Source organism: Fistularia commersonii, chromosome 3 (assembly GCF_037954325.1).
Source record: "Fistularia commersonii isolate RoL2024-O1a breed Wild chromosome 3, RoL_Fcom_v1.0, whole genome shotgun sequence".
Taxonomy (NCBI): Eukaryota; Metazoa; Chordata; class Actinopteri; order Syngnathiformes; family Fistulariidae; genus Fistularia; species Fistularia commersonii.
Genome location: NC_141286.1, coordinates 12530153 through 12554609, shown reverse-complemented (window position 1 = coordinate 12554609; position 24457 = coordinate 12530153). Strand labels below are relative to the sequence as shown.

At 40.3% G+C, this 24457-nt stretch overlaps 1 protein-coding gene and 1 long non-coding RNA gene across 5 annotated transcripts in view; one reads left to right on the top strand and one right to left on the bottom strand.

Annotated features, from left to right (window-relative positions):
• tshz3b (teashirt zinc finger homeobox 3b) overlaps positions 1-16107 on the bottom strand; it is a 44828-nt gene extending 28721 nt beyond the window's left edge. The window contains exons 1-2 of one of the 4 annotated variants that reach the window (XM_086143677.1): positions 15773-16107; positions 14776-15316 (exon numbers count right to left, since the gene is read on the bottom strand). In XM_086143677.1, coding sequence (XP_085999803.1) covers positions 14776-14815 — 40 coding nt within the window. In that variant the 5' untranslated portion in view covers positions 14816-15316; positions 15773-16107. Of the gene's footprint in view, positions 1-4975; positions 5101-14775; positions 15527-15772 lie in introns of those variants that run through there. The other 3 variants (XM_086143678.1, XM_086143679.1, XR_015105912.1) reach the window with 3 other exon arrangements.
• Positions 16108-16262: 155 nt separating this feature from the next.
• LOC147235568 (uncharacterized) lies at positions 16263-22856 on the top strand. The gene is made up of 3 exons (XR_015104193.1): positions 16263-16482; positions 16561-16624; positions 21511-22856. It is a non-coding gene; the product is annotated as an uncharacterized LOC147235568 (long non-coding RNA).
• Positions 22857-24457: the final 1601 nt, after the last annotated feature.

Here is a 24457-nt window from a genome sequence, read left to right as displayed (position 1 = left end):
ATTACAACAGCAAAATATCAGAGGCATATAATTGTTTTTGGGACTTCTCAATGAGATTTGGATTCTAATCAAAATTTGATACACATGATACACCCTCATATACATAAATGGGTCCAATATTACAGTATATTAAAGAATACTTGGATGCTCTGTGTTAAATGTCTCAAAGAAAAATCAGATCCCTAATCTGAAAAGGCAGATACTCTAAATAACATGGTGCAGATCACATTTGTGGTACAGTGTCTCAGTAAGAACATTCAAATTAAGACTAAAGTTGTTGTTTCATGAGGAGCATGGCATTCCTTTTATCTATTTTATTTTCTGGTTTAAACCTGATGTTTGTTTGTTGATGTTGACTCAGGTTCAGAATGAGTTTCATTCTTTTCCCTTGCCAGTGTTTGCACATAGAAGTCCACATAAAACACATTATGCCTAAACAAGTCCATCTGAAGGCCTGACAAAGCAGGTACTTATTACTCAGACTCTGTGAAGCTTCATGATAGTTGACAAATGACCAATCTCAAGAGCTCTTTCATTCTTTCCTGCCTCTATGACTTTAAAAAGGAAAAAAATGATTTCTGTTCTTTTTTTCAGCCCATCACTTCCTAATTAATTAGAACATTGTCTAAGAAGAGAGTGGGCTTTATCAGCACTCGTCCCACTCCTCCATGTCCTTCTAAGTGTTAAGGGGAGAGAGAAGAAGACCAAACCTCCAGGAAAGTCCATAGTCATCTAACACAGCATTTTCTCAGGTTAAATTTCTAAAAGGGTGTAATGACAATCAAAGGGTCTCCGCTTCTCCTCTCACATTTCCTCTATTCCTCCCCTTTCCCTTCGGCAAATTGTGGACCAGTACCAAGAAGGATCATATCTTTTTAATTATCTTTCCCTGCCTTTGATTAATCATTCGGTGTGACAACAGTGCGTTGGTAATGCTTTTCACCTGCCGCCGGTGACTGACGGCCCCTCCGTTGAACTCAAAAGCAAACAGCTGCTGCCATGATTGCCTAGCAACCAGCTGGTGATGGATGAGTTTGAGATGGATGGCCACAATAAATCACCAAATCTGCCTCGATACTATAGAAACCCAGGAAGTGGGAAAGGGGATTAAAGGGAATGTAGGGCATAGAAAAGCCTGGAAAACGTACTTGTTGATTAAAGAATAATTTGTGGAATATAAATGTTTCCGTTTCTCCCTTTTTAAATGTCTGTGTTCCTTCTATTTATACAGAGTCCCAAAGAGGCACAGTATGTTATTCAAATGTAAATTTTTCAATGTGTCTATAAAATCCTGAAATTAGATCATGCATGATGACAGGTGATTGATCCATGTTTCAACACACAATTTAATCCAACAAAAGACAAACTGCTGGTGCACCACCTGTTACCTAAATACTGTGCACAGTAGAACGGGAACTTGAAAAAAAAACAAAAAAAGACAACATGAACTTACATGAACTACAGTAAAACTCATTACAACAAACACATAATTGCTGAAATAAGGCCATTTATTGTAGTTCAGTGAAGGAGTTATTGATTGGTTGTCAGATTGTTTGTGTCAGGAAAAAAAGGTCAAGGGTCATCCCTGAATGTTTTCCTGACCTGGGCTACTTCATTTAAATAACTGGTTTATCACAATGACTCTCAAAAACTAACCTCCTGGTAACAAGTTAATCTCCTTTGGGGGCAAGAAAATGTAACAACTTAATGATGTAAGGAGAGCTAAAAAAAAAGTAATGCAGCCAATAATGAAAAAAATAATAAATTCACTCCGTATTTAAAAATGACGACTAAATAAATAATTTACCTCCGTAAATGACTAAAAATTCCCTCATCACCACCAGTGAATTATCTATAATGAGAGATGGCCACTTGATTAAGCTTGAATTTGTCCAGGGTTTCTGCCTGGTAAAAGGCATTTTTTTCCTACCCATTGACACCAAGTGCTTGCTCATGGGGGCATGTTGGGTATCTGTAATTTATTTTAAAGAGTATGGTCTAGACCGGCTGCACATGTTAAGTGCCATGAGACAACTGTGTTGTGACTTTGCGCAATAAAAATATAATCGGACTTGTCTTGACTATAAGTAAAAAAACAAAATGTATAAAACTGTGAGGGGAATTGACTGTATTTTTGACTCACTGAAGACTTGCCTTAAACAGCCATCAACCACTCAAACTTTTTAAACTGTACGCCCATGTTTTATTTGCTCCAGTTTTATTTTACTCATTTGACTTTTATTCTGCATCCCCTGCTTAACTCTAACTATCCCCCTTTTTTCCATCTTCAACAGTCCACACACACAGAAAACACACACGGTAAACACACACAGTAAACACACACAAAGCTGCAGCTCATGTTACAGCTCTGTAGCAATCCATTCGAAATAATACAGCAGTGATGAATGGCAGGGCCAGATTCATATCCATCAACAAACCCTTTTTTAAGGAGCATCCATCTTCTCTTAGGCATCTCTTTGAATCAGACAGACTGTGCTGCTGTGTGTTGTGTTGTGGGTTTATGTATGTATATGCTATGGTAACTGATACACATTGGCGAACCACCCTGAAGACACATGAGCTCAGTAGAGAGACGTACACAGATTATTATTGACATACAAACATAAAGGCACGCCTGCACATATATCTTGGAGATTAATGGGGGGATGATTTACAACCTATACATATTCATGATGTTTAATGTGACTAATTGCATATAAAATACTGTTTCAGGTGGAAATATCAATATTGTCAAGATACCAATACAACACATGCACAACTGTGGGTTCTGTTTCCTCAAACAAAACAGAATCTTCATTTTATTCTTTCTGATGTTTAGTCTCTAAGTCTGTCTTTCCTGTAGTTGTGGGCCTCAGAAGCGGCAAAAGGCCACCCCTACACGCACAAACACACACGCACACAATGTGAGGCCCGAGCATGGCCCAGTTTGACAAATGACATTCGTCATTGTGTCAGTGGAGAAGGGTGGTTCAGTGATGTATGGCTCGGACGATGAGAAGGGGAAATCGACTGTTTGGCAGTCGGATGTCGACTCGCTACACTCCTGCTCCAGTTTCTGGACACCTCAAACACTCTGTCCAACATGTGGGTTTCTTCCTGTCTTCCAGGAAACCTCAAATCACACAGGAGTTTCAGAAGCACTGTCATTTATCTCCCCAGAGTTACGGATTTTATCAATTGCACTTGTTTTGCAATTCCATCTTGAGTAAGAAGTTTTACGTGGTTCAAAAGTAGGTTTTGTGTGTGTGTGTGTGTGTTTTAATACTGTTATGGATGTAAGCTCCTTCTTTGTTGTCCTGTACCTTAATGTTAAAGTATATTTCTTCATTCTGTCTTTCAAGCTTCTAAGGACTGAGAGAGTAACAAACAAACAAAAAGCTTTGGTCCTATATGGTGTTAATACTCTGGGGTTTTTAGTTGGAGGTAGACAGAATGCTATAGTGTTTTTGCTCATACCATTCATACATCTTGACCTTTCTACTGTGAAAAAGACGAGACGAAGTGGAGCCCATAGTTAGCAGAGAGTTTTCCTACAGGTTAAAATTCTACCCTTAATGTACACAACAACACAATAAGTGTGTGTGTGTGTGTGTGTGTGTGTGTGTGTGTGTGTGTGTGTGTGTGTGTGTGTGGGTGGGTGGGTGGGTGGGTGTGGTGTGTACAATTTTGGAGATTTTGTCCCTAAGTTAACTAACACAGAGAAGCTAGTGTTAGCGCGAACTGAATAATACTAGCTTTGTGTGTGTGCATGGGCACATGAATACAAGCGCAAGCAATTGAACAGTTTAAATTTTAAAAAGGGGCCATTTTTTTACTTTATGTTACAAATCATTGTTACAACCCAACTGGATTTTTGAAGCGTAACTGAGAGACTTTGAGAGTCTTGAAATCTAAAGAGAAATGAACAGCAGGTGTGCATTGGGTGACAATTCAGCTAATTTAAATACATGTACTATTCCATAATTAGCAACTACTTAGAAAAAGTACTGTTGTACTATTGTAAAGTACCTATATCACTCTTTTGGTGTTCTACTTGTGGAAAAAGATATATACCGTTATATATATACATATATATATATATATATATATATATATATATATATATATATATAAAGAGAGAGAGAGAGAGAGAGAGAAAGAGAGAGAGAGAAAGGTGGAAATAAAAAATATACAATTACATAAATTAACTATGGAATGAAGCCTAAACAACTGTGCCAGATTTGCCCCGGTGGAGAGAAAAGCTATCCCTACTTTTCACTAGCATTTTCTTCTCTTTGCCTATTTCTTTCCCTCCCTGGCCAAGTTACAAAGACGAACAGGTTCACGGCAGAGAAAAGAAGGCAGAGGAGACAAAGCAATATCAATCACACTTACATTTGCCACCAGTGATACTAGTATTTTAAATAAAACAGCCAAAGGCAGACAAATGGCTGTCACGCAGGGTAGTAACCTGAGCAACCTCCCACCCCACCATTCAAACCCACCGAGTAGCCCCAAATTAAACCCACCGAGTAGCCCCAAATTCTTAATAAAGTATAAAAATACAGAGGCTTCAACTATATGAATTGTGTTTGTTTGTTTATTCATGTGTTTGTTTTCTCATTGTTTTGTTCATCTTAGACTACTATCCCATTGCCTCTTTGTTGCTAGCAAGCAAGATAGCTGACATCTGCGGAGTGCATTTAAAGAGGAAAAAAATGTGTCAGAGAAGTGTGATGCACTCTTTGCACACATGCACACACATGGGCACCCCCCTTTGCTCAGTTTCATTAGCTCACTGGCAGGGTGGCACTTCTCAAGCTCATTACTGAGGAAGGATTTATGGTGCAGCAGCCAGTGGCGGAGAAAAGGCATCTGTCAATAATTGCAGGGAGCAGCAACTCCCATCTCCACCAGCTTTGAAATCTCATTAAGTATGCAGTTATCAGGCATAAAGATCAAAAACATTACTCAGCTCCGACAGAAACCCACCAAAACATTAATTAGCAACAGGCCTGAGCAGTATAAAATAAAACAGTCCTCTTCCATCGCTCCCTTCATCCTTTCATCCTTCTCTCTCTCACTTTCTCTCTCTCTCACCTGAAAACACACACAGAGACAGAAACACACGTTGGTTTATACGCACATAGTCACAAGTGAAGATAGACCAATAATTTCTCTGGTTAACTCTCAGATAACACATACAAACACATTTCTAATGTGTGTTGCCTTGAATTGTTTAACTGTGTGATTTTTTTAACTAATCATACTTCTTTATGCCAAGAAGTATGATTAAAAAGAAACCCAACAAATTTATAAAATTTATAATCTATCTAAAATGGGTTGAAATGGTATACTTTTATTTGTGGATAAGGTTCAGGATATGTTGGGGTCACAATTCTTTGACAAGTGCAGGGGGTGAAATATTTAAGAGCCCCTATTGTAGACATTGAGATTTTTTTTCTATTTTTACTTTTTTATTTCCAGCATCTGAGACTGATCAGAACATTAAACAAGGGGGAGAAACGGAGAGCGAGGGGCACTTTGGACTGTCATTTGCAGTGACTGATTGGTGGCCAGTCAGTTGAATTGTGTGTGTTAGGAAAGAAGCGGAAGGTGCTGTCAGCCTAAAAAGGATGTCAGCTCAGGCTGGCTCTGATTACCAGACAGGCCCTCACTGGCTCCCCTGCCTTTCATCATAGCCACCATCACATGCACACAAGTGCACACACACATATGTGTGCATACTTACAGACACAAACAAACACACACACACACTCAGGAAAGCACACACAGACACCCACACACCAGACTGATGGCTGCCATTTTCATCTTGGTTCAGCCAAATCTGCCGTCGGAAAGGGGAAGCACACAAACACACATACTCCCAGACATAGAGGTGACCCCCGCCGAGGACAAGAAGAAACCCAGACCTGGATTTGAGCCCAGATGACACTCAGAAGATGGTCTCTCTCTCTCTCTCTCTCTCTCTCTCTCTCTCTCTCACACACACACACACACTCACACACACACACACACACACACACACACACACACACACACACAAACACACACACACAAAATCGGGAAACACATACTGCTTGTTTTGATTGGTTCATTCTCCTGGGAGGCCACTTCCTTACACTCCATAGGACATAGACACACAAATGAACACACAAACATATAATCTATAATCCAGTTTGTCCTGAACAGGACAGGAAGGCAGAGCATGCGATGGAAAGCAGCTAAACACCAACACTTAAAATCTCTTACTGAATGTTTCTACATTCATTTGACCGTATAAAACTCAACCTAAAATATAATGGTCTGATAAGCAGAAAAATATTAATTGAAAAATAATAATTCTAGATTGTGCTTCAGTCAATCTTCCTGCTTTAACATTTACATGCTAATCAAGTAACAAACTTTAAGATCTTTGTCATTTTGTATTTTTTTAATTTTAAAACAGAATTAAAGTGTATCGACCCAAAGTTAGTTGACATACGTCATCAGAAGTCTATAATTTGGATATTCAGCACAGCAATGGGACAAATTTGCCGGTAATTCCACTCCACATTGAGAGTCTCACTCTGCGTGTGTGTTGAGCTTTTGCTCTTATTCAGGGCAGGAAGCCATAGCTCTTTCTTCACAGAATCATCTGGGGAGTTGAAAAAGAAAGTCAGAAGATTTGGGGAAGCTTTGTAGAGCAAGAGAGAAGTAAGGGACGGATGCAATCTTGTGAGCCAATTTAAGAAATAACTGCTGATGCATCAGCTATTGACTGTTTGAGCACTTGTGATGGCGCTCAAGGCGAAACTGGGAGCGAAACGACGGCATCAACTGACTGCAATAACTTGGGTGCGGCAGACCAAGGGGGCTCTAATTGACAGCTGTCAACCTAATGGGAGCCATGACGGAATTTCTGGCAGCGGAGGAGGAAGAAACACTCTTTATAAACCATCAGCCACTTATCCTCAAGGAAGAAGGGAGAGGATGATGGGAGTTGGGGGGTGGGGGGGATGAGGGGTGTCCAACTGCCCTCCCTCCCCCTTCCCTCTCCTCCTATTTCGTCTGTCAATTATTGTCGTTTATCTACTCACATCCCCTCCTACTCTCTCCTGCCCCTCACACATTATCTTTTTTACAATCTCATTCCCTTTCTGTCTCTCCTCCATGATGGAATATTTAACTATGCATCCACTGTCTCCTCCCTCCGAGCTTCATTGTGGCCAGGCGTCACAGGCAAGAGCTTGAAGAAAAGCAACGATGGCCAGAACTAATCACAGTGTCAGTGAGCAGCCTGGGAAAGACTCACTCGCCACTGAAACTTCAGGTAGTTTCATGCCTAAACTGTTGAGAAAAGGGGTGGCTGAAGTCTTTACTTCTTGTCTCTCTTCATGCCACATATCCTGTCATCTCTCACCTATCCATATGGAATAAAGATCTGCAAATAAACTAAGAAAGCCGGAGGATACAATTGACAAAGTGTGTTAAGGATAAACAAATGTGGGCCATGGTCTAAATCGGTCTTAAACTTTCTAAAAGGAAAGAACAAAAGGCAGTTGACCCCAACAATCCCAGACATTGAGTCTACATAAATAAGCCTATGCAAACATATTTTAATTAATATATCTTAAACTGGTTAGGCACTGTTTCTTTCGTATTATTGCTTTTATTTTCCTTTTTTATTATTAAATAGCATTAAGCTATTTAAAATATATATATTCAATTCATTTCATGCCGTACATTGAATGGGAATGTCTAATGAAGTAAAATCCACAACTCAAAGAATATTGGACGAAAGCTATGCGGACACATGGACAAGGGCAAAAATTTACACAGAGTAACCACCAATAGCTAAATGAAAAAAAATAAGCTTTAAATAATGCCCTTTACTGCAGCAACAAATAGGAATAACTGTACAAACTGATGGGGGATGCAAAGTATTTTTACTATTAAGTAAGAACTTGATCATAAATGGTTTGAGATGTGGAGACTGTAGGCCTTTGTTTATGAACTCCATTAGTAAATAATTATTAAATACTAATAATATGTTAAATCATGCTAATTACTGCACTAATGGCTGCTAATTATAGCAACCTCATTGAAAAGTGTTTCCAAAGCTTGTCCTGCATCCAAAAATGTAATTACAGAAAAACGTTGAAACACAAGACAAAGGTAATTGGCTATGTTCTTATGATAAATATCAACAAGCGTTTTTATACACATTATGGCTAATTGTGTACAGAGCCGAAGTCCATATTAAAGAGATGCTGTTTTTGAAACAGCCTCTTAATGATCACTAGAATCATCCTGCTTCAAACAAGGTTAATTAGCTTCATTATATTTGCGTGTTTCATTAGCCTTCACTTCTATCCAGTGGAGGAGAGGCCAATAAAGCATAATACCTCATATTTTTGAACATCATAAACCTAATAAACGTTAGTGCAAAAACAGCAATGGGGTTGTCTCTTTGTAATAAATATATATATATATATATATATATATATATATATATATATATATGTTTTTTGTTTTTCTCAAAACACTTGGACTCAGATCCAAACAATAAGTGTGTGTGTCTGCAGTAAGTGAGTACACTTAAAGCGGCGACTGCATCTCCTCTCAGATCCACTGCCAGTCCAATGGTAACATGCATCAAGCATGATTAATCTCCCACACACAGACACATGCGCACTTACATGCACGCACGCACACACACACGCACGCAAGCACGCACACATGCATGCACGCACGCACACATGCACGCACGCACACATGCACACACACACACACACACACACACACACACACACACACACACACACACACACACACACACACACACACACACACACACACACACACACACAGGGAGCATTGAGAGGCAAAGGAATCACAGAAATCGGCTGCTTGTCCTCCTCGGGTGCCATCCATCTCATGTTTGACAGGACCAGAGCTGTCTTAATGCTAATATTTACATAAATCATGCTTAGCCACTTTGGGCACCATGCTGATATGTGTTTCTTGAACTCATTACATACTCAATAATATATATTTTTTCACTCATGGTCATGGGGGTATCAATATATTAATATATATTAATACTGTATATTAAAAGTAAATAAATGAATACTCTTACTCAAGAAATTGAGCGGCTTATAGAGAGTGGTGTTAATGTCATCAATTCACCACAGAAGCACACACTTAGGGCTATGACACTGCCCGACATCATCGCAAGAAAAAGATGACAATATGCATTTTTTTATTTTTAAAGTTGCTTTTAAAAAAACGGATCACAGTGTCAAGTCAAACCAGTTGTGTGTTGTCTGTTGGAGTAGGTTTTTCAGTTTAGTTTGACTGACCTGTTGTTGACCTCAAGGATCACTGTTTTGGATAATAAATGAAAAAAGAAAATTACAAAAATACCTGAAAATCATAGCAGGAATTAATGAAACACATTACAAAATAAAAACAAATAATATAGTATCTATTGATTATTGAAAAAAAAAAAAACTTTAATCACGGGAAACCAACGGGGGAAAAAACTAAATAACTAAAATAATGTTTGTTTTTTTTAAACAATAGAATATCATATATCAAATGAACAAAATTAAATCAACACACACACACACACACACACACACACACACACACACACACACACACACATACACACACACATAAATAGAAGAGGCGATGAGAGAAGTGTGTGAGACATTACATTTAGCTGAAATATCATAAACAACAACAACTCTCTTTTATGGCCACAATGCTTCTGCTAAACGACGTGGTGCTACTAAACAATGGATTTGCTCTTGTGAGAAAAATAACATAATATTGGAAAAGCAGAAAAAGAAATAAACTCAATGCCTTATGCAAATGCTTCCTCCTCTGTAACAATGATCTGTTTGGTCTAAACAATCTTTGAAGCAGATGGACACGAACCCATTGCTTGCCCTTAGCTTTGTCGTTGCTCCCAACAAATAAACTCAGGAAATGTGCATGTGAAGCAAACAGCGAGATATTTTGAGACAGATTGAAACCAAACAAACCGACAGATTTAGAGAAATCCTCACCTGTGTTGGGTGACGGAAGGGGTTTATAGCATGAGGTTAAGTGCGGCAGACGAGGCAAGCACAAGTTGTAGCTGATTACATCAAAAATTCCGCGGACCTAATTGGCGAGCATGACAGTGTGCAGAGCCTGTCATTTCTAATCATTAGGCCTGTCAGACACCAATCAGATGCTCAACTAATTAGAAGGAAGCTAATGACGCTGGCAAAACAACTTCTCTTTTCAGATGCCTGGTCCATCATCAGGATGGGTGGATGCATGGGGTATCATGGGAGGGTCACAGAGAGGATAAAGAAAGAGAGGATTCTAAAGGATTTCTGAAAAATGTTTTGGTTTCAAATAATTTCGATAAACTATCCTGGTTGATTTGGGCCCCTGGATCCCAGTATGAAAGCTGCTCAAGACCAATGACCCCTCAACAGCTATTTGTACATTTTTATGAACATAGTTCTTGCTACCCTATCAATTAAATGTAAAGGTCATTATTTCTCCTATTTGTATGACTATTTACTATTTACTGGACTTTGTCTAAATGAATGCCTGCAGAAACTTGCGCCACATATTATTTTAATGTGCTATTATTATTTGCTACAAGAGAGTTCTGTCTTACAAAACTGTATTTGATTTGATTTTTAAATATCATAATGCAGGCCCTGCAATTGACTGGCACCCAGTCCAGGGTGTACCCTGCCTCTTGCTCGATGACAGCTGGGATAGGCTCCAGCATCCCCCGCGACCCTGAGTGCAGGATAAGCGGTAGATAGATGGATGGATATCATAAGGCAACGCTTCATCCTCAGTCTTGCGACCTCCTAGGGGGATCTCGACTCCTGCTTTGGAAACCCCTGATAATCAAATGCAAAGTAGAAGAAAGAAAAAAGAAAAAAAGATAAATATATAAATAAAAACAGAACAATTAAAGGAACTATTTTTCCAATAAACATAGCAACCTTTAACCTGATTTTCCAGATTATCTCATATTAGCAAATTTGATGGTTGAATGGATCACTGCAGCCCAGTGTGGTCCACCTACTGTTTCTAACCACTGACACTTCAAGAGTGCATCATGTTTGGGGTGCAGAGGGCGAGGCAGCAACACAAAAAGAGAAGAAAAAAAAGAGGAAGAAAGGAATATTTTTTCTTCTCCCCTAGGTTTCTAATCAAGGCCTATCATTTGCCATCCTCCCATAACTACTGCCATCATGACGGCAATCAATTTGTCATCACTCTCTGTGTGCCCTTGCACCTCATAACTTCACCATGGGAGCAAGAGAAAGGGAAAAGGAAAAAAAGAGTTGAAGTCACCAGAAGTCTGAAGTGAAACTACGACTTGTACTTTCCTTCACATCTGTTCATCGGAGAAATAATGATTTCCACTCACTCTCTCATTCCAAATTAATAACAAGGCTCTCAGTCATCTGTCCATCCATCCGTCCAGCCATCCATCCGTTCTTTCATCCACACCCATTGTGTCCATTAGGGCTAAAGCATTTTGATCAAGTAAGGCCCTGGGCTCCATGTGTGTGTTTGCGTGTGTGTCTGTGCGCACACACAAGCGCCAGCCTCTGATTGACCATTAGGGCCATTGATGAATGTGGTTGTCAGAAGGCACACAATTAAATCAAATATGAAACGAAGTCTCTCTGACGGCTCCTTCTGATGGAGTAAACCAGTCTTCCGCCTCACGATTAGACTAATAGTTACATTTTTCGTGTGTGTGTGTCTACTTGTTTGAGTGCATGTTAAAAGTACTGACCGCTTGTTTATATGTACAGTAAAGTCACTGCAGCATGTCTGGCATTTATGCGCCACTGCACACATGTAATTAGGTGTTTAAGAATGAGTTTATGTGTGTGCTTTGGAGGATATACTTGAACAGCAGTTAAAAAAAGTTACTAAGGTCAATTAGCTGAAAATCCAATATAAATGGTGCTGAATTCATTGCAATAAAAGTGACTGGAAGTCTCCCATGTCATGCAATGGGAAATTACAAAAATGCAAATTAAGTAAAATGTGATCTCTTAATGGAATTCAGAATGTCTTGTTAAAATCTTACTCTTCAAAAAACAGCTCTTTCTGTTTGACTGTGTGATATGGAAAAAAAATGTTACATTGTTACTCTCTGTATAGATTGCTGTACTGCACATCCCTGACACTTCTGGATTTATTGTCAATGGTGTTCAAGGAAAACTGATGATTTAAGAAGGAAATAACCTGATTCGATAATAGATTTAAGACTTTGAAAAATTCTTGACATAAATGTCACAAATTGTAAATATATGTTACAAATTGTAAATATATACAAATAGAGCATAGAAAGAAATATTTTTTTCTTGAACTTAACATCAAAACAGCAAATGAAATGTAAATGTTTCTGTGGATGAATCAGAGTTGTTTTCAAATGTGTCTGTGTGTGTGAGTGTGTGTGTGTGTGTGTGTGTGTGTGTGTGTGTGTGTGTGTGTGTGTGTGTGTGTGTGTGTGTGTGTGTGTGTGTGTGCATACGTGTGCATGCATGTGTGTGTGTGTGTGCAGGAGCATGCACATGAGCGTTATCATGTGAAAATGTATTTGAGACACCAGATACTATTACTATTATTACAGTATTGAGTATATCAGCAAGCATATACATGTCAGTCAAACCTTATGTGAGCAATTCTTTATTTATACTTGTCTTGGCTGTTATATTTATTTTTTCCATTATACATGTTTACGTTTATATAGCCTTTTATTTCACTCTACATTTTTTTTTGGCCTACGTTGGGGTGTGTGTGTGTGACCAATACAAAAAGGGGGCCATATTCCTTTCTTGCACACACATTGATTTTAGATTTTGTGGCCACAAAGGTGTCATACTTCAGTGTAACACTGCCAGAAAACAACCTAAATGTGAACGTACCAGCAAGAAGGTTGAGCATTTTTGGCGACCTGTGTCTGAGTGTTTACAACGAAAATCCTACTGGCTGTGTTCTCTACGTCTTTTGATTCCCGGCCCAGCTTAGACCTGTAGTGCAAGACATCCCCCTCCACATCTGTCTCTTTATAACTGCCCTATCAGATAAAGACCCCTGCTTTTCAAAGGAGAGTGAGTGGAAGGAGGGAAGCTGTCAAAATAAAGATGCTACAAGTAAGAGGGCTGGAATAAAGGAAGGGACTACTTTGCGCCCCTTGACCCTCATTTGTTTGAGTCACTAAACTCTGCTCTCGAGCTCTGAAGAAGTGGTTTCCAGCCATGGAGTGCTGACTTCCAATCTCATAACATAGTTCTTCTACTTACTACTTTAATTCAAGTGTAGTAAACAAGGGAATACTCATGCATTTATAAAAAACAACCGAGAAGGTCCACAGCTTTCATTCCTTGTCACTGTACTTAACTCTGTACTTAACTGATAAGTGTCCTTACGAAACCAAAGTAAGTGTTTATAAGCGAGAAGGGTAAATAGGCACGCTGAAATAATGGCTAGGATGTTTGTGACAGCAGGCCCTTCATTTCTAGCAGAGCGAGGCAGCAAGAGACAGGAGGGTGGGCCGGGGGGTTGATTTATTGACACTTATCGGGAATGAACAGATCAAAGGCTCAGTCACATGACAGGTGATCAATCAGGTGTCAAATCAAAGATGGCAATCGCCCATTAATTCTCTCTTCCAGAGCTCTCTCTCTAGGCTTAAAATAATCTTTAGAAGGGGGCAAAAGTACTTCTGAGAAAGGACGACAGATGAACCTTGAACCAAAATGGACAAATTATTTTAGGAATTTTTTCAAGTCTTTCTATATGTACCCTGCAGGCATAATTTATTTACTAATAGCACAAAAAAACTCAACACACAGAGGGGGAAATAAATGACCTCTTTGGAGAATCTCAGTAACACTGCGGTATAACAGCATTATTTGCTGGGCCATTAGACACACCAAAACCAGAGCTATTAGACTATGACAAGAAATGTTTTAAAGTCAAGCGTCACTCCCTGCAAACATTAAAAATATCAAAAGCCTCCAAGACAGCTAGGGGACCCCTGACAAACTTCTCAGTATAGTGCCATCATGCCGCAGTAAATATGGAGGAGAAGGAAGTGGGGGAGTCGAAGGCTTGAGAAGTTCAGAAAGTTGAGTAGAGAAGTGAAGTGTTTCAGAAAATGCAGTCCTAAAACTTTTGATTTTAATGGAAATTGGGCTGAGAGGGGGATTTCTTTTTTTAAGGTAAGCGCTAATAAATTGGTAAAACAAGCCATTATTTCATGGCTGTGATTTAACAAAGTCCTTTGTTAAAATAAACAACATCAGGTTCTTTTGGGAAAGCTTAACAACGCACATTAATGTACAATATAGTGACTCCTGCATGCAGGCACAGTTTATGTGTAAGACTCAAGCAACTCATGTTTAAAGCACTGCAACAGACAGGAATAGGTTCGAAACGTAAAGCGCAAAAAGACAGTTTTATGATAAAGACTAACCAGAATGACCAAAGCGGATTGTTGGATATAGATGACAGATCGGTTATTTTGAAATTCCTGTGACAAATGAGAGGTTTGTAAAGCTGTGTCACTAAACTTCTACACACACGTACGCACACACTTTCAAACTCGATATGAATAACAATGAAAACAAGTGAATGAGTGAGGGGAAGAGGGCGCAGAAAGAAAGAGTGTTGGGGCGGAGTGTGGGAGGGGAGGACCACATGCAAACCGGAGCCAGTGCGTACCTGCGGCGCGCCGGGGCGATTGCTGCTTCCTTCGCGGCATGTCAGCTGCTGGGATCCGGCAGGAAGTTCGTCTCAGGCCCCTGTGATCTGCGGCTTCCTGGGGGATCCGCGGGACTTTGACACAATGTTCCTCCTTGGTTCGCTTTCAGGGCTCCCACATAGATCGCGTGAGAGTGCGTGTGTGGTTTTATGTGTGTTTGTGCGTGTGTGTATATATGTGTATGAGGGGGGTGACTGTCTTACACACTCACTGAAACAAAAACAGAAACAAAAACGAAAAAAAATAAAAATAAAAAAGTGGTAGAGGCCGCTAACTGGAATGATTCCCCACCACCACACACAAACACGGTCCTTGCTCGCTCCTTCCGTCGGCGTCTCTTCTCTCTCGCCCGCCTCCACTTGGAAGGTAGTGGTGAGAGCAGAAAAAAAATTGACAGAAGTTTTTGTTATTGTTTTGTTGTTGTTGTTGTTGTTCTTTCTTTCAAAAAAAAGTTTATTTTGCCACCGCGTGGTCCTATTTCATTTGGCCGCAACAGGCGAGCTTGAGAGGACGAAGGGAAAAAAATATAAAAATTCGTATCAGTCAAAAGTCCGCAAACAAGGGGGGCAGCATATCGCGAGCTGACAGAGCCGAAGCCCTGCGCCTCCTCTACACGGCTCTCCGCTGCTGATAGGCGTCACGTAGCTGGCCGTCTCTCTCTCCCACTCTCTCCATCGACCCCCCCACCCCCACCCCCACCCCCCACCAGGATGCCTCTTCCCTTTTCTCTATCACTCGCTGACTGATTCGAATCCCCACTAACACCACCACCGACCTTTCCTCCCCGAAAGAAAAAAAAAATCACCTGCAGGTTAAACGGAGGATGATGCGTTGTTGAACGACGCCGATCTAGAACAGGACAAAATGCCGACGCACGGTAGCCCGGACGCGGCAGAGGCGCGCGATGTTGCGGCTCCGCGCGCTGACAGCGTGGTCGAATCGGAGATGCATACTTACTTTACGTGGCTTATCCTCAGTGGCACAATGGTTCCCCCCTCCCGGTAATCGCACCGAAACGTGCCTGAAAGCATCCTAGAAAAAAAAAAAATCCAGCCGAAACAGCGAGGAGGGGAAACCACATGCAGCTCTGTTTTCCTTTCTTTCTTTTTCCTCTCTATCGCAGTTTGTTATTCTAAGCAGTGAGCGAGCGGAGAGGAGAAACGAGGAGGAGGAAGAGCAAGAAGGTCGCACGATACGCTGCCCCCCAGCTTCAGCGCGGTTACGTTATTTAGTTGTGGAGTGGTTTTGAAAAAAGAAAAAAGCTCAAGTCGGAATGCCCTCGTGCACGTGTGCAGCATCGAGGCGCGCGCGTGCGTAAATCGATGTGATACGTGCTTGATTAGGTCTCCCTTGCTGTAATAATGTACATGAGGAGGAGGCGGTGGGGGAGGAGGAGGAGGAGGAGGAGGAGGCGGATGAGGAGGCTGCTCCCATGCACGCAGCCTGGATGGAGCGCCGGAGCACTTTCTTGGCCGCTCTTTTTTAAGTGCTCCGATAGCAGCTATTTAAATCAGCCACGCAACGAATCAGGCGTATCTCAGAAAACACCGCGCTCCCGGGCCGAGTTATCGGTGAACAGCCAATAATAAAAAAAAATGTACACATATAAGTTGAAATGATACTTGGAAAAATCCCGCAGATGGATGAAGTTCTTCTGTTCTTTACAGGTAAGTTAAAAATCTGCCTGCTCTTTTTCACTGTTCAATAAAAGTTTGAGGATGATCGATACCCTCCTGTGATTTCAGATATAATCCTCGACGGGTCGTGGTGAGAGGATTGGAGATGGGTTGGGGGGGGCGGCTGGTAAGGGTGAGTTGTCTTTCTCTCTGCCCCAGATGTGCCGCTGCTGCGCCTTCGCGGAGAAACAGCTCCGTCTGATCCGCAGCGAGAGGCGATCTCGATCGTCCACGCTGGGTCTCCGCGCAGCTCCACGATGGGGAGTCTCCGCCGGACACCTGCGGTTTCCGTTTCGCCGGGTGCGGGGCGAGGGGTTGGGGGAGAGGGCGATAGGTTCTGTGATTCGGTGACTCGCCGCCGATCGAGGATGTTTTCGCCCTAGTCTCGCCGCGACTGTGTGCGCCGCTCCAGCACTGCGCGCCGTTAGATCCGCCCAAGCATCTGTCCGTCTCCATCGGCGCATCCATCAGTGTCACTCGCACACACACGCGCACGCACACGCACGTCCATAAACACATCACACATTCCTTCCTTTCGATACTACAATACCCCACCCACCCTCTTACGCCACCGCGATGCGCACACGAACACACACAATGCGCGCGCGCTCGATGGAGAGCTCGTCTCTCTCTCCTCTGCCTGACTGACATGGCCCGCGTCTTTAAAAAGCTCCCTGCGCTTTTCTTTGGCAATTACCCTTCAGGCTTAGAGTCCGAGGATTGTTGTTTTTCTTCTTCTCCGGAACACTATCTGGTTGTCGATTTTTTTACGGAAAAAGTATTTAGCACTTTGTTATTTATATTCATATTTTTATTATTTTTATTATTTTCTTTTGAAGTTTTCTTAGATCCATTCACTACATGATCACTTTGGTTTATTTATCCCCCTCCCTTTAAATATTAATTTCTGTGCCTTGGCCAGACACATGTCATCAAAAATATAGGCTGACAAACCGTAGTCCACACTTCTATGGATTAACATACTTAAACACACGCACATACACTCTTTCCTCCCTCTTTTTAAAAGAGTGGAGTTAAATGTATTTTTGTCACTGATTGGTGTTTTTCATTTTGCTTTCAAACTTTTTCTGAATTTTTCTTCCTTCTTCTTCGTAAACATAATAGTGTCATTTGAATAAACTTCACTGAAAGAGGCGCACCCCTGGTCACATTCGGCACAAGCTCTTAGTATTTCCCCCCCCAAAAAAAACATGCGCGGACTTTATTCCATAACCAACCCGTACTGTTCAAACTTCCTTTTCATCCTGACGCTTGAGTCCCGGCGAATTCACCGCGGTAATTCAGTGTCTAGAAGAGCCTGTAAAGTTCGAAGCTCCGCGGGAGCGCTATCAGTGCGACTTTATTCGATAACATCGTGGAAATTAAAAACACATAACATCGTGAAAATAAAAACGCATACAGCGTGACGCGAATGTCTTTATTCGATTGTCAAAAGATTGTGGAGGTTTTACGTATTTTTTGCAACTTGGCGGGCGCGCCAGTTGTCGAAAAATATTTTTTTTCTATTTTTTGGATGATTTCTAGCCAAATCGGCATTTTATCATTTCAATAATATATGCATTTTTGGAAGCTGCAACGCGGGTGGGGCACGTTGCCTTTTACAGCTGATATTTCGGTCTGAGATAAACGTTTTCCAGAGTTTTACCTGAAACTGATGTCAAACATGCGCACTTTGTCTTAATTCGAGACGCAAAGCGGGAGAGAGAGGGGATGAATCTTTAGCAAAAAAGAAGAAAGAAGTGTAGATTGAAAATAAGTCCGTGGCCGTGGAATCTGTATTTTTTATATATTGTAGTATTTTCCCTCAAATTGTTTAATAAGTAAAAAGTGTGATTTTTGAAGATGTGTAAAACGTAGAACTGGTAAAACTGAGCCAATCTAAAGCAATCCGTCATGTTTCAAAGCGCCAGTCAAGGATGTTAATTTGTGGTTCATGCCGTAAAATAATTCAAGTCCAGGGCTTTTCGTGAATCCCTACAAATTCCTGTTTGATTAACTTATTGCTGGGCATTTTCTGAACCAAACGATATGATTTATGAATTTAGTACTATTATTTTACGCAAAAGAGTTGCTCTTTTAGTATTGTTGTGCTTCCCACTTAAACGCTGCGGATATTTTCAGCACTTTGGGCTAAATTTTACAAACAACATAGTAACTGCTTTGAATAACAACTTGTGGTGATAAACAACGGGCCATTTGAAAACAATCCGTTAAATACATAATTTTCCGCACAGTATTCTAGCTTGATTCTAAAAAATCAATGCAAATGACGCCTTTCCTGCGTTCGCCACCGTGGGCGAAAAAAAAGTTACTTAAATGTGAAACATTCGTGATATTCTTTAAGTCCCTCGCATGGTGTGGATCCTTTCACTTCAAGCAGCCAACTTCCCGTTTTGACATTTTACGACTCGTAAGTTGGAAGTGAATTAGTGCATACGGCGCCGCAGCTTCTCGGAGGACCAGGGGTGAGAGAGGTAGGGCGGGGTGTTTGCAAATTATGTAATGAACAATAAACGATAATACTGGAGAATTTGAATGAAAGAGTTGAGCGTGAAAGGCTGCAAAAAATAAGGTTCAGGTTTCACAACCGCTTGTTTATTTCACATTGGTCAGTTATTTGCTGTGCGCTTTTACGCGTGTGCGCCCGTTTGCACGTTTGTGTCTGTCTCCCCCCTCAACGTTTGAGCGTGTGTGTGAACGAGCTTCTGGTCGCTAGACAGTCTTCCCGCGCAACTCAGCGCTGCAGAAGCTCCACTGGCGTGTAGCGCGGCACGGGTCACTCGTCTTTGCCATTTTTGCTTTATCTTGTATTTCATTTCATTTTATATATTCAGTCTATTTTTCACCAAGTACAAGACACCCCTTTCAAAAATGCAGGAATGTTTGATATTAATTATAATTTAAGATCTACTGTTGATACATTTAGACAGGAGAGATGCGTTCCAGACTTTGTGCAATTAATGTAGAGGTTCTTCACATCGCCATATATTAAACGAACGTAAATATATGCACTCCACGCGGGACCCAGGAGGCTTTCCGTGCAACTTTAGTGATTTATCTCTGAACTCGGTCACCACCCGTGATTTCTTTTCCTTCCCTCTTCCCTCTTCCCGCGACGATCATGTTGTGCGGAGAGTTGGCGTAGTGCACCGGCTTCACGGCACATTGGTTTCTAGTAGAGTGGATAAAGATGGGTTGTGAAGGTGGTGATGGTGGGGGCAGTCCTAAAAGCTGTGCGGGGGGTTGAAAGGATAAAAAAGTTCGTGCTCAGCTACCTAAAATTCGGCTTCACGTTTCACCGCATCCTACTTGTATTCCGTTTTTATCTATCTATCTATCTATCTATCTATCTATCTATCTATCTATCTATCTATCTATCTATCTATCTATCTATCTATCTTTATAATTATATGTAGCTAGATGCAAAATAACGAAAGATAAAGCTACTTATTACAGAGTTTTGTGTTATATTATTATCCAGTTTTGACCCTCCCTAAGCCAAGACCTCAAACCAGCAACACACTGTATGTATAATATTGTATCATTTTATTTGGTTCATTATAAATCTTGTAATGAAACTTGGTGGGACTATATTAAATTTAGTAGAATATAGGAGTGCATATCTACATATAAACTTTTTGAAGTCAAAAATAAAGACATTCATATATATATATATATACATACATCGAGAGAGAGAGACAGAGAGAGAGGGTGAGCGAGAGATCGTTTTCATGTGAGCTGTGAGGGAGATGGAGGTTCACTTCTTAAATCATCACCACCCAAAAACATGGTACCTAGCTAGAAATGACAGCATGGATGATCTCTGCCTCCCCAGCCTCGCTCCTCCAACCTCACCCTTTCCCGGCCGGTGGTGCAGAGCTAGCAGGGTTGAGAGGGCAAGTGCTGACCAGTCCTCTTTCTCTCTCTGTCTGCTATTTCTAGGTCACGGCACACACACACACACACACACACACACACACACACACGCACACACACACACACACACACACACACACACACACACACACACACACACACACACCTCTGTTCGCGGTCAGCACGGCCACAAGGGAGAGGGGTAATTTAGGCCCTCCTTGATATAGCCTATTCATCACTGTCCCGGGGTCTGCACTTCAAAATTAAAGTCTGATCTACAAAGTTAGAGTGAAATGAGATAAAAACTGGCAGAGGTCATGGGGGCACGGACTGTCCGAACACACTTCCCTCCCCACCTCCACCAGGTGCCCCCTTTTTATTACTTTCTTTTGTATTCTGCAGGAGGTATAAGTTCTATGTTTGCAAGGCTTTAAAGAAAGGATAATCTGGCAGGATGTTTCATCCCGATGAGAACATGTTTTGTGTGTAACTGTCCGCACTAATCTTTATTCCTATTGACCACTTAATAAGGTATTATTAACAGACTCCTGTCCTACTGAAATTAGATTATTCCAAGACACCATGCTATATAGCATACTGTCTTGTTGAAATAATACAGGACTACAGATCAATAGATAGCAGAAACTTAAATCCACAGATACAGTTAATAAGAATGTCCAAAAAATGAAAGAAGGATCATGCATTTATATTTATTACTGGATTTAATGAGGCATCATACCATATTTTACAAATGGATGCTGTCTGTCTAAAGGGTTCCCCTCCCTTGAGAGTGGTGGGGCATAAATGGTAGGGCATGAGTTAATTTATGGAACATAAACATTTGAATGGTGTCATAAATCGCTTATTTTTTTAAAATCTGCTTTTCTTGTACCTACATTCTTATCTGGGCACTAAATTTGTTGCAATATTACAATATTGACATTAGGTTGGACATAGCTTGCAATGTAATTCAGTTGACATTGATACTGGGTTATTTCAAGATGCATTGTAAAGCAACCAAATGACAAGACTTTTCGCAAACTGACGTCTAGGCAATATGTTATAATCTTTTAGTGTTGTGTTCAATTCCATCCATCCTACTGCTGCTTATCATACACTCAGGGTCGCGGAGGATGATGGATCCTATCCCAGCTGTCATTGGGCGAGTAGCGGGGCACACCCTGGACTGGTCGCCAGTCAATCGCAGGTCCACATACAAAGAAAGACATTCACTCACTTGGAGTAATTTTCCAATTTTTTTTTCCACGTTTGGACACCTTGCACATTTTTGGGATGTGGGAGGAAACCCGAGAACCTGGAAGAAAACTCACACAGATAAAGGGAGAACATGGAAACTCCACACGGAAAGATCTCCTTGTCATCCTTGGGGTTATGAGGCCAAAGCGCTAATCACTGCACCACCACACCACCCATGTTCCAGTCCAGCTACGGATTTTATTTTCAACATATATTTCATTTTCAATTTTTTATCAGATACCAGTTATAAACTCTTCCCCCCAAGATCTTTTGATGCTACATTAATAACATCATGTTCCTAAACTGAAATATTTTAACATGCTCAAAGTGATATCTTTTACGTGTTTTCATCTTGGTCAAGTAAAGCTGACATCTTTCTGAAATCAAGATGGTGTTTTCCTCATGTGAAGTTGATTCTCTTCATGAACATTGTTCCGACATTAAAATAGGCCAGTCTGACTTTCAATGTCAAATTTCAATTTAAATTCAGCAAAAATGTCTAATTAGGCAGGAAATGTATAATAAATAGGAATACAATCAAGAAACAATAATATTGCCTGATTGATAAGTTTTACTATTTAAAGTTTTACTAGATTTTCTGACTGCATTAAAATCAGATATTCTTACTGAATAGCGATACTTGTTCCAAAGACATCCAGTATCAGTCACACTCAGATAGATCAAATTAATGAATTGCAAGTGCATTTATCTGTAGAATACCTGCCCTGCAGAACGAGACACAGAGCACTAAATAAGTTAACAGGATACACGATATTAAAACACTGCTAATATGAAAATAAAGACAAAAAATGATAAAGACACACAAGAAATGGCTATTGATACTGTTTTTACAGCACACCTACAATAATTATATTTCAATTCATACAACACTTTTTTATCAAACATCAGAGGCTGTAAAACAAACAAGTTGTAAAATTTGCAGAAAGGTGAAAGTTTTCAGCGGCTGAAAAAACACAGGTCAGAAAGAAGGTGCAAAGGAAATCGTAAACTTCTGTTGTAATAAAACATAACGATGAGATATTATGTGCAGTTGTTAGTGCTATAAATGAGGCACTATTGTTGAGTTTTAAGGAGAGGATGATGCCATGATCTTACTGTGAATGATGACAAATGCATGGATAAATATATGACATGGTGTATTAATGTCAATATCAACAAGATTGTAATAAAGGAAAAAACACACAATCTCATTTGTACTTTTGTCCTTTTTTAATTGAAATTCATAACTGTCATTATAACAAGATGAGTTGTTTTTTTTTTTATACAGAGGTTAACACATACATATGAGGAAAACCAGATAGATGGATAGACGGATAGATCAGAGATTTGATTGGATGCTTGGTGTAGCTAAATGAGTCTCCAAGTGAGACACGCCCCCTGCCTTTACATCAGGAGTCGGGGGGTGAGGGAAAACAGATTTTTTTTGACACCTCATCCTCAAAAACTAATCATAAACAAGGGCGGAAGTGGTCCTCTGGAGGAGTTTGATCAGTCACATTCACCTGCTTGAGGGCAACTCTTTAGAAACAATTGAGGAGGAAGGGGGGTTTTTTAAATGTAAATTGCAGTATCTGAAATTTGGTTGTAGTTTTACAAAAGGCTTGAAAGAACAACTAAACTTAAGAAGACTGATTTGCTGAAAATGAGGTAATATCTTTTGAAAGGCAAAAAGAATTACTTTTGGCCTGTGACTGAACAGAAGTTTGATTTTATAACACTTTAGTTGTTTTTTTTTTTTAACTTTCCTGGCTTTTTAAACCAATTGTACCAAATTATTCTACATGTCTGAACTTAAAGAAAAACACAACAGTTTAAAAAGACACAAAACACAGAAAATTAGCTTTAGAAGAAGTTGGGTGTGTTTTAATGATTATCATTAATTAATTGCAATTGTAATACAATTATAATGATAGTCAATGAAAGACATTAGGAAATCCAGTTTATATTTTTATCTGTTTATTCATCTTTTAATTATCATGGTCCAAATCATTCAGTAGGCCATCTGGAAACCTCTTACTCCACCAGATCCCTGACTTAGCCGAATAGACAATGAATGATTCTCACATTTTAATGTTTTTATTGTTTCCCCTACTCTTTCTTTGTCTTGTATGTATAGTACGTTGATGAATATCACTTCATAAATATATCCTCAATAACATATAAAATCCTAATTGTTCAGTAAATAGGAATTATTGTGAATTTTTTTATGATTATGCCATCTCTATAAAATGGCTGTGTATTTTTTTATTTATTTATATGCTGTTTTCAAAATAACCTCTGGATGTTTTTGGACTGTGGACGGGAAATTCAAAAACTTGGAGGAAACACACACAGAAAAAGCAAGCTCTCCAGGATCCCTGAAGGAATTGAACCAGTGGCCTTTGTGCTGTGAAACTCTAACATTAACCAGTGCACCACCATGCCTGAGAGATTACATTTTCAGTAAGTTTGATCAGTTACACTGTTTGTGAATGTACAGTGTAATGGTGCCCTCACTACTGAGTGACTCACTACTTCCTCCCTATCCTCTGCATTTGTGTGTGTGTGTGTGTGTGTGTGTGTGTGTGTGTGTGTGTGTGTGTGTGTGTGTGTGTGTGTGTGGAAACCATGCTGACAGCTGCAGCTCATTACAAGCACTATTACTGATGGGGACTGCTGGGGGAAATTCCTCCTTCCACCAAGCAAACCAGCCTGTTTACCACACACAAACATGGAGGTTGCACTCAGCTTTACTGTCCAGTGCCAACATCTGAGGCTAAGATACAAACCAGCAATAAATTTTTACTTAACA